The sequence below is a fragment of the Brassica rapa genome, chromosome A03 (assembly GCF_000309985.2).
Source record: "Brassica rapa cultivar Chiifu-401-42 chromosome A03, CAAS_Brap_v3.01, whole genome shotgun sequence".
NCBI classification, from domain to species: domain Eukaryota; kingdom Viridiplantae; phylum Streptophyta; class Magnoliopsida; order Brassicales; family Brassicaceae; genus Brassica; species Brassica rapa.
This window is the reverse complement of record NC_024797.2, coordinates 17,276,888-17,300,376: the sequence shown is the minus strand read 5'-3', so window position 1 is coordinate 17,300,376 and position 23,489 is coordinate 17,276,888. Positions and strand designations below refer to the sequence as shown.

The 23,489-nt window shown below is 37.6% G+C and overlaps 4 protein-coding genes and 1 non-coding gene across 6 annotated transcripts; 3 read left to right on the top strand and 2 right to left on the bottom strand.

Annotated features, from left to right (window-relative positions):
* Positions 1-42: 42 nt before the first annotated feature.
* Positions 43-8,920, top strand: LOC103859415 (ubiquitin carboxyl-terminal hydrolase 13). 2 transcript variants are annotated; one of them, XM_009136943.3, is made up of 32 exons: positions 43-301; positions 568-634; positions 775-922; positions 1,012-1,169; positions 1,452-1,717; positions 1,814-2,032; positions 2,114-2,222; positions 2,334-2,449; positions 2,625-2,723; positions 2,840-2,949; positions 3,231-3,305; positions 3,651-3,729; positions 3,818-3,964; positions 4,048-4,128; positions 4,234-4,353; positions 4,645-4,767; positions 5,104-5,181; positions 5,297-5,385; positions 5,602-5,710; positions 5,797-5,865; positions 5,947-6,054; positions 6,224-6,279; positions 6,349-6,526; positions 6,617-6,718; positions 6,806-6,877; positions 7,045-7,110; positions 7,224-7,289; positions 7,748-7,831; positions 7,921-8,037; positions 8,128-8,205; positions 8,305-8,382; positions 8,473-8,920. In XM_009136943.3, the coding sequence occupies exons 1-32, from the start codon at positions 272-274 to the stop codon at positions 8,512-8,514; spliced, it is 3,339 nt and encodes a 1,112-aa protein (XP_009135191.1). In that variant the 5' UTR covers positions 43-271; the 3' UTR covers positions 8,515-8,920. The 2 variants fall into 2 exon arrangements, with proteins under 2 accessions (XP_009135191.1, XP_009135193.1); XM_009136945.3 differs by having other exon boundaries at positions 103-301; positions 571-634.
* A 370-nt stretch (positions 8,921-9,290) lies between these two features.
* TRNAR-CCU lies at positions 9,291-9,363 on the top strand. Its single transcript has one exon. It is a non-coding gene; the product is annotated as a tRNA-Arg (tRNA).
* A 68-nt stretch (positions 9,364-9,431) lies between these two features.
* On the bottom strand, positions 9,432-11,830 carry LOC103859414 (amino acid transporter ANT1). The gene is made up of 3 exons (XM_009136942.3): positions 11,526-11,830; positions 10,316-10,963; positions 9,432-10,019 (listed from the first exon to the last, which is right to left on the bottom strand). The coding sequence occupies exons 1-3, from the start codon at positions 11,751-11,753 to the stop codon at positions 9,615-9,617; spliced, it is 1,281 nt and encodes a 426-aa protein (XP_009135190.1). The 5' UTR covers positions 11,754-11,830; the 3' UTR covers positions 9,432-9,614.
* Positions 11,831-12,084: 254 nt separating this feature from the next.
* On the top strand, positions 12,085-19,243 carry LOC103859413 (E3 ubiquitin-protein ligase PUB24). The gene is made up of 2 exons (XM_009136940.3): positions 12,085-16,625; positions 17,410-19,243. The coding sequence occupies exons 1-2, from the start codon at positions 16,286-16,288 to the stop codon at positions 18,474-18,476; spliced, it is 1,407 nt and encodes a 468-aa protein (XP_009135188.1). The 5' UTR covers positions 12,085-16,285; the 3' UTR covers positions 18,477-19,243.
* Positions 19,059-23,397, bottom strand: LOC103859412 (T-complex protein 1 subunit eta). Its single transcript, XM_009136939.3, has 14 exons — positions 23,137-23,397; positions 22,804-23,064; positions 22,280-22,405; positions 22,001-22,204; positions 21,335-21,504; positions 21,110-21,245; positions 20,721-20,837; positions 20,492-20,611; positions 20,305-20,403; positions 20,134-20,223; positions 19,807-19,894; positions 19,620-19,708; positions 19,439-19,513; positions 19,059-19,347 (listed from the first exon to the last, which is right to left on the bottom strand). Exons 1-14 carry the CDS (start codon positions 23,149-23,151, stop codon positions 19,255-19,257), a joined length of 1,683 nt encoding a protein of 560 aa, XP_009135187.2. The 5' UTR covers positions 23,152-23,397; the 3' UTR covers positions 19,059-19,254.
* Between the last annotated feature and the right edge of the window lie 92 nt (positions 23,398-23,489).

Here is a 23,489-nt window from a genome sequence, read left to right as displayed (position 1 = left end):
GTCTCAGCATATTAAACACCTGTCGCATTCTCATTAGCCTGTCACGTTTCAGTTTTTCACTGAAGAACCCCTCGGGAGAACCTATAAAATCCGAAACCGACGAGGATTTTACCATACAAACCCTCAACTTCGCGAAAATATCGTAATCATCCCTTCATAAAGCGAGAAAGGATCGATTGATCTACTCTGCAAGTTTTCTAATTTTCTTCCCTCACTTCCTTCTTCTCCTCCTCCCTCCTCTGTTTGCCGCTCTCTCTTTTCACTCTTCGACATGACTATGATAACCCCGCCGCCGCTCGATGTAATCTCCGATTAACCTCATACTTCGTTTGTATCAATTTTTAATCGTCGGTTTCTTCGTTGATTTCACCTGAGCCTGCTTGTATTTCGCTGATCCGTTAGGGGGTTTTGTTTTGCTTTGTTAAGTGTAGAATGTCGAGTAGATAGTGTTGATTTCGTGTATTGAGTGATTGCGGTTTCTGTTTCGACGTTCCGATCACGGAGCTGTGAAATTAGGGTTTCTATTAGTCAGAACTCTGATTTTTTTTTTGTTTTCCTTGTTTACAGCAGCAAGAGGACGTGGAGATGCTGGTTCCGCATTCTGATGTAGTCGAGGGACCTCAGCCCATGGAAGGTTCGATTCGCTTATTGTATTCTCGTCTTGTTTTTGTTTTCGCTATGATTGAATGGTGGAGATGCTATAGCACTTTTGGATTGTGTCACTGTTTGCTAGTTTTTTTTTTTTCAAATTATTGTTTGTTGATGTATTCGTAGTTGCTCAACCTGAGGCTGCTGCTGCTGTGGAGAATCCGCCAGTGGAGGAACCTCCCTCTGTGAAGTTCACCTGGCTTATCCCTGGTTTCACTAGGCTGAACACTAGGAAGCATTACTCTGAAGTTTTTGTTGCTGGAGGTTATAAATGGTAGTGGCATATACACCTTTTTCCTGGTGTGTATATATTATTTTGTTGACATCGAGTGAGATGATTTTTTTTTTTTTTAAATTGTGCAGGAGAGTATTGATTTTTCCGAAAGGAAACAATGTGGACCATTTGGCCATGTACTTGGATGTCGCTGACGCTGCGAGTTTGCCATACGGGTGGTGTAGGTATTCACATTTCGGCCTGACTGTAGTGAATCAAATCAACAACAGATATTCCGTGAGAAAAGGTATCTTATTCGTGTACACACTCTGAATGCATGCGTATAATAGTGGCAAAGTTTGTTTTTTTAAAAGAGTTTATGGACCTTGTGACTGAGTCGAGCGACTGCTTTCTTAAGCATTGACCATGCTTTACTTGTTAACTGAAGTGAGCATGATTAATGTGGATCGTGTACTTTTTGAACTTTATCAACAGCCAGTTACGCTGCTATTTTTTTCCCCGGGTTGGCCTGCTGTTTTAATAAGTAGATGCAGTCTTCATGGTAATTCTTCTGTTTGTATGGCTGCAGAGACCCAACATCAATTCAATTCAAGAGAAAGCGATTGGGGGTTTACATCATTCATGCCTCTCGGCGAGCTCTACGATCCCACTCGTGGATATTTGGTTAATGATACTGTTCTGATTGAAGCTGAAGTTTCTGTGCGGAAGGTTCTTGATTACTGGGCATATGACTCAAAAAAAGAGACGGGTTTTGTTGGACTTAAGAACCAAGGTGCTACCTGTTACATGAATTCTCTCCTGGAGACCTTGTACCACATACCTTACTTCAGAAAGGTGGGACACATGTCTTGTTTTATTCTTTTCAATTTGCTAAATCAGGATTTCACCAAATACGAGATAATACATCTCAATACTGCTCTGTTCCTGTAGGCTGTTTACCACATGCCAACAACTGAGAATGATGCACCTACGGCGAGCATCCCATTGGCGCTTCAGAGTTTGTTTTACAAACTTCAGTATAATGACACCAGTGTAGCGACAAAGGAGCTGACAAAGTCGTTTGGCTGGGATACATATGATTCGTTCATGCAACATGATGTTCAAGAACTCAACCGAGTTCTCTGTGAAAAGCTCGAGGACAAAATGAAGGTATGCCCTCTTTTGCGTTGCTTTTTTTTTCCATTCTCACTTACTGATCTGTGTTTAATTTTTTTTTTTTGCTCTTTTAAGGGAACTGTTGTGGAGGGAACAATACAGAAGTTATTTGAGGGTCACCAAATGAATTACATTGAATGCATTAATGTAGATTATAAATCCACTCGGAAAGAATCATTCTATGGTATGTTGTTTTGAACATCAACCTATGTCATGGCGTCTGGCTTCTTATTTTATCAGAAGCTAATATGCTTTATCGAGATAACTTTACATCCTTGTAATTGTATGTTGGCAGACCTCCAGCTTGATGTTAAAGGCTGCAAAGATGTATATGCTTCTTTTGACAAGTATGTTGAAGTTGAACGCCTTGAAGGAGACAACAAATACCATGCAGAAGGACATGATTTGCAGGTCGGCTGTCTTGTTTCTTTTCATGTTTATGTTGTCAAGCTGTGTTCTTTCGTTCCTTTTCATAATTTGGTACTGAAAAATGTTTAGGAATTGTCAAATTCATTATTTGGGTACCCTTCTTTTCTTTCTAGCTGAAAAGCTATAATGTTTTATTTGAATAATTTTATGTTTTCAGGATGCAAAAAAAGGTGTGCTGTTTATGGACTTTCCACCCGTACTTCAACTTCAGCTCAAGAGGTTTGAATATGATTTTATGCGAGACATAATGGTGAAGGTTAGTATTTGAAGTTCCTCTTAGCCAACAAAGTCAGCACTACGTGCTGACTGCGCTGACTTAATTTTAGGTTTGCACTAATATCTGTCTGAGTCTGACGTACCATTATTTTATAGATAAATGATCGATATGAGTTTCCTCTTCAACTGGATCTCGACAGAGAGAATGGAAAATATTTATCCCCTGATGCTGACAAGAGTGTCCGTAACCTCTATACACTCCACAGGTATATATTTCCGTTGTATCTTTCCTTTTGTAAATTGTTACAGTAGATTCAAGCAGGACTATTCATAATTGTAGTAGGATGTTCTCTTCAAGTATCAAGTTCTTTTGATTCTCTGCTGGGTTCCTCCTCAGGGAATCGGGTTACTGTAGCGTAGATTCCCTTAATATATGGACAGTTAATTTTCCTTTAATGAAAGTGAAAGACATCATGAATTATGTTTTAGTAATTTTTTTTGTGTTGCCTGATGTGCTTGCTTAAACTGTTTGCTGATTTCTATGCAGTGTCTTAGTTCATAGTGGTGGAGTTAATGGAGGGCACTATTATGCTTATATCAGACCAACACTCTCAGACCAGTGGTATGTATCCTTCTATATTCTCCACCTCCCCGTCTCTTACTCCTTTTATGATAAATTAAGTTTTGTATATTGTAACCATTGAAGTAGTTCTATTGAAAACTAGTTTGTTCATCTAGGCTAGCATGGTTGAAGTTACGTATCGTGTGATACTTGATATTTTATTGGATTTCTTTTGAATCTTTTACTAAACTGGTATGTCGTGTGGTATTGGTTTCATACTTGAGATTCACTATATTATTGAAATAAATAATTGGTGTATTTTTTTTTTTGCGGTTTCTGGTGTGTGTGTGTTGAGATGGCACTATTTAACATATTTTATCCGTCATAAACTTCTATTTCTTTCAGGTATAAATTTGATGATGAACGGGTGACAAAGGAAGATGTGAATAGGGTACTGGAAGAGCAATATGGTGGCGAAGAAGAGGTAGAGTTGTCGTTCTAGGTTTTATATGTTTGCCTTACAAGTCATATTTTTCTCACTTCATGCACTCTCAAATTTGGCGTCTCTGCAGTTACCACAGAATAATCCTGGTTTCAACAATCCACCTTTTAAATTCACAAAGTACTCGAACGCATACATGCTTGTTTATATCCGGGAAAGCGACAAGGATAAAATAATATGCAACGTTGATGAAAAAGACGTTGCAGAACATTTACGGGTAAGAAATTCAGTTACACGCTTTTTCCTGTGTTTATCTGTCTTGTTTTGCCTAAATGAATTGAGTTTAACATGTTCTGACAGGTGAGGCTGAAAAAGGAACAAGAAGAGAAAGAAGATAAAAGAAAATACAAGGCTGAAGCTCACCTTTTCACGACAGTCAAGGTTTTCTGCTTTTCTTAAACTGGGTCTCAAAATTTGTTCTTATCTGATCTAGTTCTTGTATAGATTGATACTGATGTTACTAATGCAATTTATATGTTTATGAAGGTCGCAAGAGATGAAGACATTACAGAGCAAATTGGAAAGAATATGTACTTTGATCTTGTTGATCATGAAAAAGTCAAGAGTTTTCGAATCGAGAAACAGACCCCCTTTCTGCTTTTTAAGGTAGATTCCTCTATCTTCCTAATATTCAGCAGGAAATTGGTTTTGTGAGGAAATTTCTTTCTGGTAAAATAAATCTATCTTGGAACAGATGAATATGTTCATGATTTGATGAGAAAAATTATGCTCTTCGGAGTCTGGTTTGTATAAGTTTTCTTATAAGATACTGTCTTTAACTGGAACTTTCCAGTTGTTGCTAGTTATCTAGGTTCTTGTATACTTCTAGTTGCTAGTTATCTAGGTTCTTGTATACTTCTAGCTATATAACAATCTGTAAAATTTATCCTCATGTAGGAAGAGGTGGCCAAAGAATTTGGTGTCCCTGTTGAGCTGCAGCGGTTCTGGATTTGGGCAAAGCGGCAAAACCATACTTATCGTCCCAACCGCCCCTTGTTATCCCATGAAGAATTACAGATGGTAGTTATCCATCTTTATATAAATAATTCTTTTCATGCATATAGGTTGTCTCTTTCATTTGTGATTATTTATCTACTAGACATTTTTGATATACACCACCTTAAAACCATCACAGATTTATCTCTGTATAATTATCTGCGTTAAGACATATTTCTAGTTGGGATTATACTTGTACTAGGTGTGGGGCATTATTGGGTCTCATCATAAAGCCCTTCCCACTAACTGTGTATCTGTTTAAGCCAGTTTGTTACTAGTTGGGATTATACTTGTACTAGTTTGTTACTTTATAATAGTGTCTTTGTTTTAAAATATATAATTCTGAATATCTTATTGTAGGTTGGACATATAAGAGAGGCATCAAACAAGGCAAACAATGCTGAGCTAAAGCTGTTTCTGGAAATTGTGCGTGGACCGGTAATACTTCCTTGTTGCCTTGTTTAATTGTTGAGTCCAATTTCTTGAATGAAATTCTGAAACCAATTTGTCAACGAAATAAGCAAATAATTTTGCTAATTATTGAAATATATAGGATGAATGTCCTATTCCTCCCCCAGCCAAGTCATTTGAAGATATTCTTCTTTTCTTTAAGCTCTATGACCCTGAGAATGGAATACTAAGGTAATTCTAGCATCCACCCATTTCTACTTTGACATCTGTTCAAATAAAGGTGGTATACTGCTGCTAAAATCTGTACTCTTAAAGTACTGTCTCTATCTTTCATTTTCCTCTTGAATGAAAAATCGGTCACCCTTACTCCTTTCTTCTTTTAAATGTTTATATTCACTGGAATTTGTATCTTTCATTATTGTTACAAAATTTGTCGATATGGTGCAGATATGTTGGTAGGCTCATGGTGAAAAACTCCAGTAAGCCCATGGATATAATAGGGGAACTGATTCAAATGGCCGGCTTTGCTCCTGATGAGGAAATAGAACTTTTTGAGGTGAGGGCTGGTGCCTTTTAATTCTACCTTTTCACATAGTTATGGCATTAAACGTTCCATTGAATTACTTTTCGTGCCCATTTCAGGAAATAAAGTTTCAACCTTGTGTAATGTGCGAACATCTGGATAAGAATATGTCTTTTAAACTATCTCAAGTAATGTTTCTCTCATTGTATTAACTGCAATTATTCATGGTTTGGGTGTCTCTTCTTCTGAAATGGGCTTCTTGCGTTCAGATTGAAGATGGTGATATCATTTGCTATCAGAAAGCTATTTCTATCCAGGAGAATGAATGTCCATACCCGGATGTGCCATCGTTTTTGGAGTATGTACAGAATCGAGAGGTATAATCAAGTTGCGGAATAAGCATTTATTAATTTATCATGGCAAGTTAAAGTGAAAAGTATCATACAAAGTACTATTATTTCTGGTGAACAGTTGAAAAATTTCAAGTATTACCCTGTCTAAGGTGTTGATCATCCATGTCTTAATGTGGTTTGTTAATCCGCGCAGGTGGTGCGTTTTCGTACTCTGGAAAAACCAAACGATGATGAGTTTACTATGGAGTTGTAAGTACCTCTACGGACAACATTAAATCCTGTATCTAGTTTTGGAATTCATAATGCTTCTACTTTCAGGTCAAAGTTGCACTCATATGACGATGTTGTGGATCGATTGGCTGAGAAGATTGGCCTTGATGATTCATCGAAAATTAGGCTTACTCCTCACAATTGCTACTCCCAGCAACCCAAGCCTCAGCCTATTAAATACCGTGGAGTTGACCATCTATCAGACATGTTAGCTCACTATAATCAGGTGATTGACGTAGGTTTTGAGTGAAGCTTATATATTTTAATTTCTATGCCAATGCAGATTTGCTTATATAAGTGCTTTCCGTTTTTTCAGACGTCTGACATTTTGTATTACGAAGTTTTGGACATTCCTCTACCAGAATTGCAAGGTCTTAAGATTCTAAATGTAGCTTTTCATCATGCTTCAAAGGACGAAGTACGTGTTGAACTTAGATTTGTGCAACTTAGCTATCTTCAATTCTTGTAATTATCTTTCAAGCCTTATAGCTGTTAAATTTTGCAGGTGATAATTCACACTATCAGACTGCCTAAGCAGAGTACTGTGGGAGATGTTATTAACGAGCTTAAAACAAAGGTGGTTCTATCTACTTTTTTTTTTTTTTGAGAAAAGGTTCTATCTACTTGCAATCTTGTTGTTATAATGCTGCATGCATATCTACGTAGCAGCCACATTAAAGTCTTTTTCTCTTCCTGACGGTTAATGTTTTTTGGGTTTAAATAAAATATGTACTTGTGCTTCAGGTGGAGCTTTCACATCAAGATGCAGAATTGAGGTTGCTTGAGGTGTTTTCCCACAAAATCTACAAGGTAACAAGCTTAATTCTTGTCTTTGACATTGCTATTATCTTTTTTACCATTTTAATATGATGGCTTGTAGACTGTACCAAATTTTGATCCAATCTGCTTGGGTACGTTTGCAGATCTTTGTATCTACCGAAAGAATTGAGAATATCAATGACAGTTACTGGACTTTACTAGCAGATGAGGTAAATTACCAGGCCTCGCCTTCTTTGTCTCTAGTTCTGTCATTGTCCCGATGTATTTTCCTTGTGGCTTTTTGTTTTTATTTATTTATCCCCCTTGTTTCTATGTCGATGTTGATTCTTGTTTCTATAAACGTTTTGCCTATATTCTTTCTATAAGGTCAGATTTGACAAAATTACAATGATGTGATCTTGCTATGGTTGAAGTATATTTGTAAATGGAAGGAGGCCATTTCATTGCTGTTGGCGATGTAGTTTGAGCGTTTCCAGAGATGTAGATCACATGGTTTGCTTTAGAGGAGCGCACACCCCATTGTACCTAGTTGTGTAGGCTAATTGAATGCTTGAGAGGAGTAGTTGTGTTTGAGCTATATACTAAATAAGATAGTTGCAGTTCTGTACGCTGGTTAATGATTTCAAAGATGCTAACTTTCTTCTTTTCCTATCTTGTGAAATCTCAGATACCTGAGGAAGAGAAGAATATTGGTCCCAATGCTCGGTTAATCCATGTGTACCATTTTACTAAAGAGTCTGGACCAAATCAGGTGGTAGCCCCTAAGAAGCTTAAGTTTCTTATAAAAAAAAGTTACTTGAGGTGTCCATTAACTTTTTTTGACCATTGTTTCTTTTGCAGCAAGTTCATAATTTCGGGGACCCCTTCGTTTTGGTGATCCACGAAGGTGAAACTTTAGAAGAAATCAAGACCCGTATCCAAAAGAAACTTCATGTACCTGATGAGGACTTTGCCAAGGTATGCACGTCTTTGTCTGATTTGATAATAGCTACTGGAAACTTCATAAGGTTGTTGTTATTAACGTTTTTTCTCTCTGATGTAATCCAGTGGAAGTTTGCTTCTGTTTCAACGGGACGTCCGGACTACTTGCAGGACACAGATGTTGTTTACAATCGCTTTCATCAGGTAAAGAAGCGACTTCTTATCCTTTAAATCTCTCAAAAGAAAAAAAATCCGAGATTTAACCCTCTTTTTTTTTCGAAAACTGAAATGTTTGGAAAACAGAGAAAGGATGTATATGGTGCGTGGGAGCAGTATCTTGGGTTGGAGCACGTTGATAACGCTCCTAAAAGGGCTTATCAGGTAAGAAGCTATCTCTTTCTATTTCTCTCTCTAAGCACTTTCTCATTCTATAAACTCTGCTAATAATATGTTTGAACGCTCTTGTTGTAGAACCGGCACGCATATGAGAAGCCGGTGAAAATATACAATTAGGAGAGGAGCAAGAGAGGAGACGTGGTGGCCATCCATGGAGGAATATTTTAAAGGGTGGTTTTGGTGTGTGAGGATTTTAGGATGTAGAGACTCAATTTAGTTTTTTTCATGATAACCACAAATGAAACATATCTGCCAGGAGAATGGTTTTATTTAGGCCCTGACGGTAGTAACTGTGGTCTATTTTGGCTTCCAAACACTACTACTCTTTTTGGTGTTAATATGCTATTGTCTGAGACTATTTTTTACCGACCCTCGTTCTTCTCTGCAAACATTCTCATTTTTATGACAGAAGAAGCCCCTTTCTTGGATTTGGGAGGGCGTTGGCTTTTTTTGGTTCTCAAAATAGGATCTGTATTTTCAGGAACAGCTTTTTCTATGATTCAAAATATTTTATTCTATATGATGATTTTCATGTTGATTTTTGCTGTTATTACTTCCTCTTGTTCCTCTTTATTAAATACGGGATTCTAATACGTTCCAGACCTTTTTATTTTGAGGAAGAGTAAACACAACAATTAAAAGCTCGTATTAGAATCATGTTTTTATATCATCTTTCTGTATACACTAAATAGTACGGTGGTACCTAGAATCATGCACATGCCATATAAAGTTCTAGTGTTGAAAGTGTGTTTCGTTCGTTTAAGACGCGAAGGTTAGTGTTAAGTGCGGTGAGGAGAAACACAGAAAACCATAAACGCAAGTAAACAAGGTGGAAGATTAAAAGGGGAAGTCGAGATAAAACTAATAAAATTCTAGTCACTGTACAATCAGTTGCGCCTGTAGCTCAGTGGATAGAGCGTCTGTTTCCTAAGCAGAAGGCCGTAGGTTCGACCCCTACCTGGCGCGTTATCTTTTTCCACTCTTTGTGTTTCTTTTTAGATTTTTCATACTACCTTTTAACATCTTTTCCACAATAAAACAGAACCAAACATGCCTTTGCGAAAGATTTAAAAGCTGTCATTATCATACAACAATTTGGATATTCCCAACCCACTATCTTCCGATATCAAATTCATGTAAAACTGCTATACATGGTTCATGGTCTGAGCCTCTGACCAACTTTCTGTTGCCGTGTTTGTTTTACTCAGACTCCCTTGTTACACTCCAACGATTGTGTTGTATGTTCCATAAACAGCAAAGAGCAGCCCACAAATCACGATGAACACATCAACAGATTTGCTCCATAGACTTAGCGATGGACCGAGCAGCGTGAGGTGATAAGAAGCCGGCAACACGAATGATATGAGTGCACACAGAGTACTTCCAACCAGAGATGCAAATGTACCAAACCCCGGGACTAATGACGCTATTGCAGCCAGTCCTACCACCAAAAGCGTCCTCGTGGTGAAGATCACATATTTAGAAACCGAACTTGTCTCGTTGCTGTAGTTATGATTATGTTTTTGAAGCCAATCTACCCTTTTCAGCTTCTGCTCTATGATCTCGTTAAGCGGATGTACCATGATCGGGAACGTAAACGTCAATCCCACACATAAACCAATCTGTTCAAACCAAAGTATACAAGAGAAAAAAAAAAGAAACACCAACATTAAAAGAGAGTGTTATGCATATGAATCCAAAATCATAATTATAAAATCAGACCTGTCCATGGGCATAGCTAAATAAAACATTAATTTTAGACCTTTAAAATTTTAAGAGTTAATATACATATAGACTTTTAAATTTTTACAAAAATGTTTATTAAAAGGTTTTACTAAATCGTCTCAAAATTTCAGTACCGGCTCTGGATGAAATAAATTTTTTTTTTTTGGATGAAATAAGTTTATAAGTTTATTACCTGCACGGCAATGGCAGACCAATTCTTTGGGAGGTTAAGCGTTATAATATCCTTTGTTTCATCTCCATAAGCCATATAACCACAGAACCCAAACAACACATAAACAAACGTAATCCCAGCAAGCACTTTAGCCAACAACTTAGGGAAAGCCTCTCTATCCTTCATAGAATTCTCAAGAGCCAACGTCATCGCAAACCCCTCGAAACAAAACACAGCAACACCTCCAGCAAACGGCAAACCTCCAATGGTAGACGAAACAGCCGTTCTATCACCAAACGAGAAGTCTCCTTCGATCACCATCTCCACGTTTTCTTTCACGACGAAACACATGGCTATGATGTTGCATATATCGGCAAAAATGCTGAAAGGCGAGAGGGCCGATAGAGAAGTGATCCATGACAACGCAACTTCGATTGGAACTAGGATCAAGATGAATGAGACCATGCTTAAACCGTATGATGTGAAGATGGAAGACATGTTCCGGCCTATGAAGACTAGATAGGCTACTGATCCACCGCACTGAGCGGTGAATATGAGGAACTCGGTTAGGTAACGACCTTTTGTTCCCATGCATTTGTATCCTAAGTCACCGTACGTTTTGGATTCTTCTTGTCCTTCTTCCGATTCTAGCTTGTCTCTGCATTGAATCTGCAAAAAAAAAAATATCAAAAACAATTCGGAGTGTATAAACATTGAGATTCCTAGAGATTAACGAACACTTTGACAATTGCACATAGAAGTCAATCTTCTCGGAATTGTTAGATAATTGCTAGTACCATAGAGACTAGGCATGGACATTTACAACTAAGCTCCAAACCGAATCTAAACCGAAAAACCTGGATCTGTATCTGGATCTATCCAAATCCAATCTATCTGAACTCGAACAAATATCCAGAAAAAAATAATTTGAATATCTGAATTAATATCCTAAATAAATATTCAAAACCTAAACAAATAACACAAATACTCAATTTCATTTTTTGTTTTGATATGTTATTGAAAAACCTTCAAGATTGAAGTATTATTAATCAAATCCAAATTGAATTCGGTATAAAATCTACCTGAATTCAAAATATTATTAACCAACATATATAAAACCCGAATAAAATCTAGGAAACTGATCCGAATAGGTATCCGAATGCCCAGAAACCAAATCCAGTTTCATTTTCAAGTCAGGAGATTAAAAGAGAGGGGAAAGAAAGCAACTAACGAGAAGGAGCATGCAGTAATAGGTAGCGAATCCAACGATAATGACACCAAGTGATCCAGCAAACCATCCTGCGATGCGGAACGCGTAAGGGAGTCCAAGGACGCCTGTACCGACGATGGAGACGATAATGTTCCCTAGCGTCTGAATAGCAGATGTTCTATCTCCCGTCGCTGCAGACGGTGGAGGTTTTATTAGAGGGAGAGATGCATCATCACCGTTCGCAGCCATCGCGACGAGATTCGCTCGCTCCTCTCTGGAAAATAATGGAGACGTAACGAAATCCTCCGCCGCAATTCTTTTATAACGCGCCAAAGATTCCTTCCTATGACGTGGCACGTCGAACGTAACCTTACATGTGGCGAGTGAGAGGCACGCGATCCGTGGATAGATAGATCTGTCTGTGAAACATGTGAAAGCCTATGTAATTGTTCGTGTAAGAGGTATCTTCTATTTTTACTGACTAATCTCTGTCGTTTAATGTAATATTAATGAGGAACAGTGGGGTCCACTGTTACGTATCAAGTTATCATGTCTGCAACAACTCTCCTCAAATAGACATATAAATATACTTGTATTCACAAAAGTACACTATCTTTTTTTTTTTGGTAATAAAAAAAAAGTACACTATCTTTTAGATCACATATTAATTAATTAGAATATGCTACAAGATCTCGAGATTCACTGTGTCACGTTAGCTAGTTAGCACATGTCACGCTAACTTTACAGATAGACATAGGTATGGTACGATTTAGTTACGTCACGGTTTATTAAATAGTGACAAATCGTCATTTCATGCTTGCACTATTACGCGTTACGATACAAAACTGAGATGTTGACATCGTTGCATTCACCATATTTTCCACGTTACTCTAGAGTCTAGACTATTCCATCTATTTTCAACAATCTTGATTTGATTCATTAACAACACTTGGGAGCATCAAAAGAACTTATAGGCCTGATGTTTTTGTGAATCCTCGAGGTCTAAGGAAGTGGCAAATGTCTTATATGCAGGATTGACTCTGGTCTTATAGTGGAGTGACTGAGCAGACGCTCGAGGCCGAAAATTCAGAAGGCAATATATCTTGGTGATCCTGACAAAACGAAACTCTATATATGAGGCTTCAAGCAGTAGAAGCTGACAAGGAATCAATGAAACGCAGGCTTCTTTCAATGAGAACCGAGAAGGCACAAATGATTGTACCACCCCGACCGTCTACGGTTAATGGGTCACCCACGTCCGCTCTCTCGGCATGTAGGCCTCATTCCATCTAACGAGTAGTGCGTTAATTTTTCTAAGTTCCGGAAGTTTTGTTTACTAATCATGCAATCACCATCTGATCTTTCCTCGTGCTTTGGCTTCGGTATCGCGAATCACTTCTTGATATGTCACACATACTTTCAATACTCTATCCCAAACACGCTTAACCCTAGAATTCTAAACGGATGTGTGACGGAAAATGTAAGTCAACTGGTGACATAGGTAGCCAAATCAATTCTTTTAAGCCTTTCCACATATACCAGAAATCGGAATGTTATAATTCACCCCACTCACAGAGCGCAGCGCTCCCGTTGCGCACCACGACAAGTCTCAAGACGCCTTTCAGATCAGAACCGACATGGCTAACCAGATTTGATACTACTTGTAACGTCCATGCCATCTACGGCTAATAGGCGACCCACACCCGTTCTCTCGGCCCGTAGGTCTCATTCCATCTAACGAGCGATGCATTAATTTATTCAAAGTCCGAAAGTCTTGTTTACTCACCATGCGATCACCATCCGACTTATTTCCGTGCTTTGGCCTCACTCGCACGGTATCACGAATCACTTTCCAATAGATCATCCATCCTTTCAATACTCTAGTCCAATCACGCTTAACCCTGAAGTTCTAAACGAATGGGTAATGGAAAAGATAAATCAACTTTGGTGACATAAATAGCCAAAATAATTCTCTTAAGCCTTTTCATATATATCAAGAAATCGGGATGTTACAATTGATATTTTTGAAAGAAATTGCTCAACATTTTTCAAAAGAAGTTTTCCCTCAATGGAGGTTGCCTCTACGGAAAGCATCCACTACTGGGCCATTGACTTTCACGTCACGCCAGTCTTTAAGGTGAATCTTTATCCCAATTCTTGGGTTTTCATCTATTCTTTATTAAGACAAAACATAGTGATAGGAACAATCTTCATTTAAAGGTGTGTCTCACTCTCTAACTTGTTCTTTTGATTATTATTCCTATGCAGTGGATCATATCTTTTGTTTCATTGAAAATTAAGGCTCGTCGAAGCAAGTAAGTATTTTGTAAACAAACTTTGTTTAGTTTCTGTGCTACATAAAAATTTGTTTGAGAAAATACTTGAAAACATTTAATCATAAAAGTACTTGATACAAAGACGAAGTTGATCTCTTACACTAGAATCTCCACTTAGATTACTCCAAACACAGAGACATTGTTTTGTTTTGATAGTTAGAAGTTACTGTTGGTATCTAAGGAGGTGATTTTGAAACCTAGATTCACCTATGTTCCAATGAAAATGTGTAGGTGCATGTGTGGGATGTCAGCAAACAACATGAGCCTACAAATGCTTCTAGAAAAGGTCTCTCGATCACGGCAATGGAGATGTCTCAGGAGCACGCAAGTGTGAAACATATCCAATCCATTCATGCAAACAAAATAATTCTCCTGACTCTAGAATTCCAAGCATATGTACATCAAATACAAATGGATTAGATTTCGAAAATTGTTACTAAGAGGTCTGTATTAAGAATGGGGGTTGAAATGGAATAATGGTTCATTAGTGTGTGTTAGATCACTCGCTAGACTTACCATACCACTCAATGTTTAAATCAACATATTGCATATTACAAAAAAAACTCTAAGTACGTGTTTACCATCTAAATTCTACGGAGTATATTCAATTTAATTAGAATTTAAAATCTTCTTTTCAGGGAGTTTTAAATTGATTTTAGGTGAACAGTGAACTCAGAATTCACACTGATTTTTGTTAAAGTTTTATCTAAAAATATGAAATTTAGATTTGTATTTTTAACTAAAAAACTCTATCAAAGCACTCAAAATTAATTAAAATAATTTTAGAATTCAGGTCCTAAAGTATTTTCAATAACATTGAATTTCAAAATACTTAATCAAACAAAATAACACTGAATTTTTTTTTTTTTTTAAACTATATTTGAATAACACTGAATTTTTCATTTCAATACAAACTATTTCATTCAATTTAATACACCCATACATTTAGAATTTGACTAGTTCAAACGACTGATCTTAAAATTATTACAAGGGTTGTCCTAACATTCGATTCTCAATCGTCAGGCGCATACAGCCACAAGTGGTCGGAGTTGGACCAAAAACCCCACGTGAATGGTGGAATAAATACCTATCTATGTGGTCCAATAAAGACTATCGAGTCTCGTTATCTGTCGTATAGTTAAAAACAAAGTGACTCAATTGCATGCACTTTCAGAATGTTCTACATGTACCTTATACAAGTCAGTCATATATGATGCGTACATGTACCAGACAACCGATTATTAGGGATAAATGTCCCACATCGGATATTGGAAAGGATCCTTATCAATATATAAGATGGATGGGCCACTCCACTTAGCACCAATTGGTTTTAGGTTAGAAGCCCATCTAGCTTAACATGGTATCAGAGCCCGATCCACGCAGTCCAATCCGATCCATTATCGATCCAGCCCAAAGTCGGCCCATCGATCCTTGCCCGAATATTCCGAGATTGACGCTCAAAGAGCCATCATCTCGAAGGGGCGTATTAGGGATAAATGTCCCACATCGGATATTGGAAGGGATCCTTAGCAATATATAAGATGGATGGGCCACTCCACTTAGCACCAATTGGTTTTAGGTTAGAAGCCCATTTAGCTTAACACCGATAATAGTCACGAGTGTTCGTGAGCCACGGTTCGACACCAACGCAAATTCTTGATGTTGACGTTTTCTTGTAACTTGTGAAAGAAGATACAATGTATATAATATTGCAGCCTTTTTTACGTTTTCCACGACGAACGTAAAATCTAAAACTTCTTGTTCTATGATATTTGCAATCGTCATGCTCAGTTTTTTTTTAACAGAATATAGAATATGAAGAATTTAAGGAATGGACTTCTACGTTTTAGAAAAGTCAACTCTGTTATTTTGTTGCTATATATTTAAATTGTTGACGTTAAAGTTAAACAAACATAAAATTTCTGTGAGTTTTAATAGATTTTTTAAAAAAATATTAAATATATAACTATAACTTGATAAATGATAATAGCTTTAGAAACCCAAAACACTTTCTATTTTTTCGATTCAAGCACTTTCTAATCTTTTCGGTTTTCTTTTAACTTGCCTAGGTTCAGCTCAATCACACGTTTCGTCTAGCGAGCGAGTTTCCGAACAATCATAGTAGGTTAGTGTATTTGCAAAACATGTTACATATTGCAGCAATAAAATAATGGCAATAGCCTAAACACATATATAAAACTAGGAAAGAGCATATAGAAAAGATGTAACTAATTCAAACTATAACATCCATGATTGCATTGAAAACTAATGCACGTGTATGTTTGATAGTGAATATTCTTGTTTGTGGAATTCAAAGTTCGACAAAGTCTGTCCTCAAGTAAACGCAGCCGCCACCTCTTACCTTCCACCACCACCACTTGTGATACATCATTATGGATATTTATATACACACAATGTAATACAAAACCATACGTTAATTTTTAAATGGATCATGAAGATGAGGAGATAGAGATCCCTAATTACTTCATCTGCCCAATTTCACTAGACATTATGAAAGATCCAGTCATAGCCGTTTCTGGCATCACTTACGACCGTGAAAGCATAGATAAATGGCTTGAGAAGGTCTCTTCTTGTCCCGTGACGAAGCAGCCTCTTTCTTCTGACTCCGACCTTACGCCTAACCATACGCTTCGCCGTCTTATCCAACATTGGTGCGTGGAGAATGCGACGCTTGGTGTTGTTAGAATCCCTACGCCTAGAATTCCTCCGGGGAAGCCTAACGTAGTCGAGGAGATCAAAAATCTCAAAAAGTTTGGAGACGAAGGTATTATTGTGTATTATGTTTTAGGATAACTCGGTTTGGTCCGGTTATTTCAGTATTCAGCTAGATGTGGCAACATTTTAGTTTGATTTTCCTTTCAGTTAAAAAATCATATTTCAACAAAGAATTAAATGCTTTTTAGGCCTCAACATTTGTATCTCAACCCGATAGAACTGAATTCAACTTGTAAAAATCCTAACCAAAGCCTAACCGATTTGTAAAAACATGATCTAGTTATATTATATAGTGTGTATTTAGTATATCAGTTATTAATTTATTTTTCTAACGAACACCAACGGATACCCAAAAAATCTAAAAACCTAAAAAGTATCCAAAACAAATCTGTACAAAATATGAATTATTATCCAAAAAGAGTATTCAAAACCTAAATAAGTATTCAAAACCTTAATTTTATGTTTGTTTTTGGTATTTGAACATATATTATTCAAAGTTCTATGTTGTCTATTATTATTTTATTTTTTTTGGGATAGTTAATAAGTATTTTAGGTAAAAATCTTCGAACCACCGCGAAACGTAAAAGATTCAAACAATTAAAAAAATATTATACTTGAACATATATCCTAACCCGTTCCAAAATTTAGAAAACTCGAATGGGCTTATACCCTCACACTAAAAATTTGAATATCCAAATGAGTACTCGAATTCCATGTCTAGTTTCTTTAAAGAAATAGGTTCGGCTGGACCAAATTTAAGTTAGATTCGGTTTTGTTTAGGTTTCCTAACCCAGTGTTTAAGACAAAAATATGTTTCTGTTTAAATTGAACAGCATTAGCAAGAGAAGATACGTTGAGGAAGCTAGAAGTTTTGGCTATGGAGGGAGAGACAAATAGGAGACTGATGCATGAAGGAGGCGTACATAGGTTATTGATATTGTTCGTAGTCAAGTGTACCCGTAAAGAAGAAGAAGAAGAAGAGGCACAACGTCGTATCAAAGTGCAGCTAGATGAGTCTTTACGTCTTCTTCACATGATCGGTGTTCCATTAAACGACGCAAGAACAATCTTGATGGAAAACGATCAGATCTTGGAATCATTGAGTTTGGTTCTAAACCAACAAAACTTCCTCAACAAAGCTTACACAATCGTGCTTTTGAGGAATCTAACTGAAAACACTTCCTCTCATATCGTGGAGAGATTGAATCCCGAGATTTTAAAAGGGATCATAGGTTTCCTCAAGGAAGTAGTAAGTAGTTTCAACCGAACTAGCCCTAACGTGAGTGACACGGCGCAGTCATCAAACCCTAGAGTGAGAAACAAGGTACATTCAAAACTTGATTATAACTTGGTTATTAAACAAGCTGTGACCGCCGCGCTGATGATTCTTCTAGAGACCTCTTCGTGGAGCCGCAACAAACACATCCTTATTGAACTCGGTGCTGTTTCCCAACTCATCGAACTCGAGATAAGCTCAACTGGCGAGAAGAGAGCCACGGAGCTTGTGTTAGGAGTCTTGTCTCGTCTATGTTGTTGTACAAACGGTAGAGCCGAGATTCTTGCTCATGGAGGTGGACTCGCTATAGTGACAAAACGGTTGTTTGGAGTTTCGATTGCAGCTGACGATAGAGCTCTCTTTATCCTAAGCACGGTGTCTAAATTGTCTCCGGAGAAGGCCGTGGTGGAAGAGATGGTTTGCGTTGGGACGGTGGAGAAGCTTTGTACCGTTCTGAGAGTGGACTGTGGTTTGAGTTTGAAAGAGAAAGCTAAAGAGATACTTAGTGATCATTTTGATGAGTTGAAGAAGTTTCCATGCATTGACGTAAGATTACTAACTAAGTTTATAAGCTCTTCACACGAAGATCTACTCGCCGAGTTTTACTCAAAACTTAATGTTTAGCTTTTTCTCCTTTGTGTACTAAATTAGAACAGGGGTACTAATCAATCTGCTGAACCAACGAAAGTACTGATTCAATGGCAACTTTTGCTATCACCAAAATGATGATGTATAGTTTGGGCATGCGGATTCAGTTAGTACGGTTTATTCAGTTAATCTTAATCTTGCCTAATTAATCCAAAACAAAGTTCGGTTCGCTATTTTATTAATTCAGTTTTTGAAATTTCCAGTAGACTTAACCGAAGGTTTTGATTTCATTACAAATCGAGATAAGTGCAGTTAATTACTATAAGCTCAGTTGAAAATTTAATTAGTTTGATTCAGATTTTTGATTAGAGTGGGTAATGGTTTGGTTACAAATTTTTTTTGAAAAAATAAAAAACTGTAACCAATTACTGAACTAAGCCGAACCGATAACCATCCCTCTTATCTATCAAATCAAGCCGGACTCTCATCAGAAATCGAATCAAAAACCGAAAAAAAATTCTCCAGTTCAGTTGGTTCGGAAAAAAACTACAGGCCAATATGTAGTTGAGAGATACATCGCCAGCTACTACAGTTTGATTCATCTCCGTCTTGATCCAATAAAGCAAAAGTAGTTTCTCAAGTGTAACAAAAACCCACACTGAAATTTCAATTTCAAAAATTGTATGGACATAAGTCAAATAAACACAAACACGAGACACTAGCTCCTTTTGATTTCAAGACAAAATTCAACAAAACTAAAATTCAGAGAAGAAGCTTGCAAGTTTTGCCATAAGACTAAAAAAAATAACAAAACTTATCGCCTCCTCATACCACGGCCACGACCTCCACCTCCACCGCGTCCTCTTCCCATAGCACCTGCGGCAGCGTCTCCCTGTGCGCTCTCAGACTGCATTTTTTATATTTGATACAATTATCATTACAATACATACTCACAATATCAAAACATACAACAGAGAATGAGATAAAATATTAATTACTTTAGGGTTCTTCACAGTTTCGTCCACGCTAAGAATAAGGCAAGCTGCTTCAGTCGCAGCGTTTATGGCATTAATCTGCCACAGCAAAGGGAAACAACCGATCATCAATAAACCTTTCTATAAAAGATAGTCATACAAAATAGAATATTAGCAGGTAGACGTTTATAGAATTTTGCAATACCTTAACAACTGCTGGTTCCCAGACAAAGTTAGCATAGGAATCAGCGATTCCACCAGTGTTAATGTCCACTCCATAAGAAGCTCCTTCACCTATTATAACATAAACATGGTAGCATCATCACATGAAACTGCGCTTCCTATCAAAAGACTAATACATCAAGCTTGTGACCGTGAAAGAAAAGGCTTACCGCTTTGCATGGCGTGTTTTTGTCTTAACTTATTCAGGACATCCGTTGCATCAAATCCAGCATTGTCACACAATTGCCGTGGAATAACCTGTAGCACACACCACAAATCATAGTGAATTTAAAACCAACAAATTTCAAGTCCGGGTCAAATATTAATTCGGAGTTTCGGACCCTCCTTACCAGATTTCTATTGTACACAATAACAAGTAAACAGAAAACATCTCTACTCTATCAATGCCTTATAATACAGAACACAGCTACGAAGTTATGGGATTTTCAGAAATGAGAGGAATAAAAGCAAAACATCTAAGTCAACTAGAAGTGTACCTCCAAGGCCTTTGCATACGAGTTGATGAAAAGCTGTGATTTCCCAGCAATTGTTCTTGAATGCTGCCTCAGGTACTTGCTTACCTCCATCTACAGCAAGGAGCATTGTCAATGTTATTAACTTATGTGTAACCATTTGAAAACAAACCATGGTGGATGAAGGGCACTTACATCTATCGCTCCACCTCCAGGAACAACAGTTGAGTTCTTCACGGCTCTTCTCACTATCATAATCGCATCATGTAAACTACGCTCAGCTTCTTCGATGAACTGCCATTAACGTTTCAAAGGAATCATATTAATACGGTTTTTTTTTCTATTTCCTTAAGCCTTCCAATGTTTAAATTTTGAAGTATACCTGATCAGCTCCACCACGGAGGACAATAGTAGCTGTACGTCCTGAAGGACAACCACTGAATATGTTAAACCTCTCCCCACCAACTTGTTTTTCCTCAAATATCTCACAAGTTCCGAGAACCTGCACAAAATTAAAACCAATCTCTAATTCAAAGGAACATAATCAACAAGTCGCTCAAAACTTGTAAGCATATCTAGATAGCAAGCAAAGAAGTCCATTTCTCACTAACCTCGGGTATTATATTGTTAACACTTGTCTGAACTGTTCCTCCAGCCGCAGCAGCCACGCGGTTAAGATCTTCTTCTGCTACACGGCCAGCGCAGAAAATATCACGATCGGCAAAATACTGCAAAAAACGCCAACTGTCTTCTGTTAAACGAGTAAAAAACGGTAAAACTCTTGATTAGCACGAAAATTAAACAATAAGATGCTACGTATCGTTCTGAACAATATTGACTGACAAGAGTAACGAATATGTTAGGTTTCTGACGAAATAAAACATCTTCATACACTAGAACGTAGTACCTATAACCAACCAATGTAATAATGCCTCAAAGATTCTCTGTAGAAATAAAGAAAGACATCAATAGTCAATCGAGAAATTAGGAATCGACAAACCTGAGTAGCTAGATCACCAATAGCCAACCGAGAAAGAACAACTTTAGCTCCACTTTCGACACATTTGTCTAGCTTGTCATAAATGATATTCCATTCTGCATCAACTATAGACTGGTACTGTGACGGATCTGACAGTCTGTGAACAAATGACAAGACTCAAGTCAAATAAGGAATAAAAATGCTTAACTGAAGAGAACATTTAACCAAAAGAGCCAAAATTCAAACCTAATCTCAGCGTTTTCCTTCTCAGATTTCAACTCCAATTCGATGTTAAGCAAGAGGATTTTGGGATTAAGAAACTTCTTTGGCTGTTGTTCAAAACCCGCATATGAGAATGTCTTTTTGAAAGCCACACCATCAACTAGGAAAGAGTCTCGCATGTTACCACCAGGAACCTGCAGAGCATAACATAAAATAGCTTAGAAGCATCACTAACCAAGCACAAATGGAAGTTTCATTTACACGCATTGGATTTTAAAAACTCCCAATCTAAGACAATCTACCATAGATGTCAAATTGCCAATCATTTGTACCATGTAGCACTATGCCCGTTAAATCTAACTGGAACTTGAAAATGAATTCAGTAAATTGATGCGGAGTTAAGCAGATTTACAATAATGGTACATGTCTACGACTAGAAAACTGCGTGAAACAATGGAAGTGCTATCCTATTGGACTGTGAAGAAGCGAAGTGGAAATCCATTAATAGCCAGAGTTTAAATGGCACGATAGAGTCAGACAGAACACAGCACAAGTTTGGACATAGATGCATAGTCGATTAAAAAATCAAGTAACATGAACGTAACAGCCAATGCGAAGCAATTAACAAAAGAAAATAGAATACTAATATTTTGAAAGAAACAAAATGATTTAGATTGAGAAAGTATTTACCTTTTTGATTCCGATCAAATTTAGCCTGTCGTCATCCCCAATGGCCATAACAGCATCAACAACCATAGTAGCAAAGAACTCTTTTTCTCCACCAATAAGCTTAGAGGAAAGAGTGGTAGCAGCACATTTAGCCAACATACCTTTCTTCTCCTCAACACTTTTACCCTCGATGCTAACAACAAGTTCTTTAACTTTCTCAATTGCCTATGCAGTTATACATTGGTGATTAGAGTAATCAAAAAGAGCTGCAAAGGTAGTAACGAGAAGAAAAATACAAACCAAAGTGCTTGCAGTGCGATAACTCCTAATCAGATTCTGGGAGTGAACACCGTCCTCAACAAACGGCTTAGCCTCCTTCAAAAACTCAGCAGCAAGAAGAACAACCGTAGTTGTCCCATCACCAACCTAAATAACAGCATAAACAGGAGAATATTCAGAGCTCATGAACACAATCACGCATACTAGAACATCTCCAACCCTACTCCATATTTTACTCCAATGAACAAAAAATAAAAGCATTACTCTATTTATGGAATAATTCAATTTTTACTCCATTTTGGAGTATATAACTGTCTTTTAGTATTGGTTTAGTGTGGTTTAAGTATTGGTAATTGCATTGAGTGAACCAGTAACAAACCAGTGACATTTTCAGATAAGATCAATATAGAAAGTTAGTTACATCATCTTCTTCGCTTAGCTCAAGCTTCACTCACAACGGATTATAAGATCTTCACTAACACTCAAGGATCCAAAGATCCAGCTCAATAGTAACAAAATCACTATTCAATTTTGCGAAATCGCACCTCGGAATCTTGCGATTTGGCGATATCTACGAGGATCTTAGCGGCGGGATGGACAATGTCGAGGAGCTTCATGATGGTAGCGCCGTCGTTGGAGATGGTGACGGATCCCTTATCGTCGTGGATGAGCTTGTCCATCCCTCGTGGACCCAGAGTGGTTCGAAGCACATCGCCGACGGCAGTGACGGCGTTGATGTTGCTCAGTAGCTGCGCTTTCCCCTGGGAAGTGTCTGTGCCTTCCTTGAGCAGTATGATTTGCGGTTGCTGCAGAGAGAGAGTGTAGATTCGCGTTAGTTAGAGTTTAAACAGATATGAGAGAGTGTAGGTATGACTTACCATCATCGACGCCATCGTAGATGCGTGAAATAGCTTACGGAGAAATGGGAGGGAATGGAGTGTGGGAGAGAGTGATTTAGGGTTTTTTAATTTAGGTCTTGTTTTTCATATACGAGTGACGAGGATGAGCAGTGATTTCAGATCTAGTCCGGCCGGTCGAACCGATAAATCTGGAACCGAGCGGAGAGTTTGATATGGATCCATTTCACTTTTGCTCCGGTACCCCTGGCCATTTTAACCAGACCCCAAAAACTGGAACTGGAACTGATCCGAAAATACAGATTAAAGTCCAGATCTAGACTAAAATACCTATTGGATATAACTATTTTGAAGCCGTGGATCTCGAGATCCGA

Bases quoted from the DNA above. Each gene is read 5' to 3' on its own strand.
- LOC103859413 (XM_009136940.3), top strand. From the start codon at position 16,286: ATGGATCATGAAGATGAGGAGATAGAGATCCCTAATTACTTCATCTGC. The intron at 16,626-17,409 runs GTATTATTGTGT...TAAATTGAACAG, and splicing joins CAAAAAGTTTGGAGACGAAG to CATTAGCAAGAGAAGATACG.
- LOC103859415 (XM_009136943.3), top strand. From the start codon at position 272: ATGACTATGATAACCCCGCCGCCGCTCGAT. The intron at 6,878-7,044 runs GTGGTTCTATCT...CTTGTGCTTCAG, and splicing joins TTAACGAGCTTAAAACAAAG to GTGGAGCTTTCACATCAAGA. The intron at 7,111-7,223 runs GTAACAAGCTTA...GTACGTTTGCAG, and splicing joins TTTCCCACAAAATCTACAAG to ATCTTTGTATCTACCGAAAG.
- LOC103859414 (XM_009136942.3), bottom strand. From the start codon at position 11,753: ATGGCTGCGAACGGTGATGATGCATCTCTCCCTCTAATAAAACCTCCA. The intron at 10,964-11,525 runs GTTAGTTGCTTT...TTTTTTTTGCAG, and splicing joins ATTACTGCATGCTCCTTCTC to ATTCAATGCAGAGACAAGCT. The intron at 10,020-10,315 runs GTAATAAACTTA...TGGTTTGAACAG, and splicing joins GGTCTGCCATTGCCGTGCAG to ATTGGTTTATGTGTGGGATT.
- LOC103859412 (XM_009136939.3), bottom strand. The intron at 22,406-22,803 runs GTGCGATTTCGC...GCTGTTATTTAG, and splicing joins CCAAATCGCAAGATTCCGAG to GTTGGTGATGGGACAACTAC. The intron at 19,348-19,438 runs GTAATTAATATT...TAAAAAATGCAG, and splicing joins AAACTGTGAAGAACCCTAAA to TCTGAGAGCGCACAGGGAGA.